General features: G+C 30.7%; 1 protein-coding gene across 1 annotated transcript; it reads right to left on the reverse strand.

Moving 5' to 3' along the window:
* Window positions 1-1799: 1799 nt before the first annotated feature.
* On the reverse strand, window positions 1800-2267 carry LOC136062273 (uncharacterized). The gene has a single exon (XM_065761133.1). The coding sequence runs from the start codon at window positions 2265-2267 to the stop codon at window positions 1800-1802; it is 468 nt and encodes a 155-aa protein (XP_065617205.1).

Here is a 2267-nt window from a genome sequence, read left to right on the forward strand (position 1 = left end):
TAACCTTTTTATGATCCCACCTAACCAAAACGTTTAGAATCGCACTAGGATCGTAAAAATGGTAGGATCGTATGTAGGATTGTATAGGATCATAGGATTATATGAGATCCTACCGATTCTACCGCTCCTACCAAAACATCAATTTTCGGTTTTTTTTTTTTTAATTGATAAATTTTGGTTTTGATGAAGCTTTAGGGTTTTTTTTTTTTTTTTCTATGTTGTGATGGTATGGCTTTTTATTTTTAAATTTTATAAAATTATGTTAACCTAAGCAAATGTTTCTAGTTTTTAGTTTACTTGTAATCAAAATGAAGGAATGCTTCTTCATTTCTAAATGAAGAATTTTATATTGGATTTGCTACATTTTAAGTTATAATGTTGTTAAATTTGTTTGATCAATATACTAATTTGTGTTATAATATTACTAAAATGTTTTACTTATATATAATTTTATTAGTATGCTTGTATTTGTATTTTGATTGATTGAATTTTTTTTTAGCACGCTCTATAATTGTTGCTAAGCGGTATAACTTAAATAGTTGAGTGTGAAGTTGTATATTAATCTCTGTTGCAGCTCTAGTATACAAATGTACAATATCTACATAGATGATGAATAAGACAGTGGTCATAAGAACCCTATAATGAGAATAATTAAATGTTCACTTCACCTTAATATTAATCTTGCCTTTGGATTTCATATTTTAGTTAACTAGTTTCCATATGATAACTTATTTTGGATTTTAAACTTGGAACTTAGAACTTGGAAAACATTTCCATATTGTTGATAATATTTTGGTATTTGGTTACTAATTAAACATTTATTGAACTTTTTAGATACATTGAGTCAAAATGTAAATATATTTGTTTCGTTAGTATAGATATAGCGATGTATGACATGCAAATTACATCATATAATGCAATTTTTTTTTTTTGGATAAATTTACAATTTACGTGATTATTCAACATACAAAGTCATTATCAATGTGTTTTTTTGCTTTAAATATGAAAATATGTAGGATCTTACAATCCACGATCTCACCTACCTCTCACGATTCTACGTAGGATCCCGATTTTGACAACCTTGCATGTATGCACCTTTGAATTTTTGTAGCGCATCACGATAATTAGAGAAGTAGACCTTAATTTGTTCCTTATCCACTAGATCCATGAGTTTTTTTAAAGAATTTACAGGATTCAATCATACAAAGCTTGTACTATGTCAACGATAATTGCAATTGAGAGTAAGGCAAGACGATGTTAGTCGTAGTCCTCAGATTTCTTACAGATATTTGCCCGTCTTTTCAAACGTTTGCATGAATATTGTAGGGACTTGTAGTCCTTAGATTTCTTGCAAATGTTTTCCCATATTTTCAAACATTCGCATGAATATTGTAGGGACCATGTCACCTATATATAATAGTGACGATCCCCTTTTTTTTAATCAATATTGACAGAAGTCACTACTAATTAAAATATATGATCTATAAAAATTAAATCCATCACATATATGTGACAAAATATGGTATACACGTAAAGAGAAAATTATACAAAATAAAAAGAAATAATATTAACACAAAGATGTATTGAATATAATGCAATAATACCATATTGATTGAGAGAAAGAGAGACCATTGCCAAAATAGGTATGCTAAGGGGTAGTAATTGAGCTATAAGGACCTTAGCATACTTATTGTTATTATAGATCACATAAGATTATGTTGACAATATATTACCCTAACAATACCTTATTAATTATAACAAAGAAATATCGATTAGCCTCCCCATTTTGTTAGTGAGATCTAATAGTGGTGATTGACGTTTTGGGGTTTCTCATATTCGTTAGCACAGGCTCCAACTTTCAGAAGTGCAGCCGTAAGTGATAATTTCGCTTTATCATAATTAAAAAGACCCGCACCGTCACTTGCACTAAGCATATTCTCATGTGAATCACGAATATCGTTTTCGCAATTCTGAAGTCGAGTCTTATCCAGTGGGTCTGTGAGTGTTTTATGAAGATCTGAGATTCGATTGTAGGCAACTTCTATTACATCCAAGTGTAATTCAATAGAAATGCTTTCCAGCGTCTGTAAAGTAGATTTAATACTACGTTCGTCTGAAAGTAAAGATGACAAGCAAAAGTCATAGTCCGTGGAATTGTGGCAAACGCTTTCAACAAGGGCTCGATCTGCATCAGAAATTTGGTAGAAAAGAGAGGTGACTAGTAGAGGGATTACCAAGATTGATAGGCAACTAATCGGAGACGCCAT

This window comes from Quercus suber, unplaced genomic scaffold, assembly GCF_002906115.3.
Source record: "Quercus suber isolate HL8 unplaced genomic scaffold, Cork oak 2.0 scaffold_398, whole genome shotgun sequence".
Classification (NCBI taxonomy): domain Eukaryota; kingdom Viridiplantae; phylum Streptophyta; class Magnoliopsida; order Fagales; family Fagaceae; genus Quercus; species Quercus suber.

What these genes read in the sequence shown, in the direction of transcription:
- LOC136062273 (XM_065761133.1), bottom strand. Translation starts at nt 2,267, where the DNA reads ATGGCGTCTCCGATTAGTTGCCTATCAATCTTGGTAATCCCTCTACTA.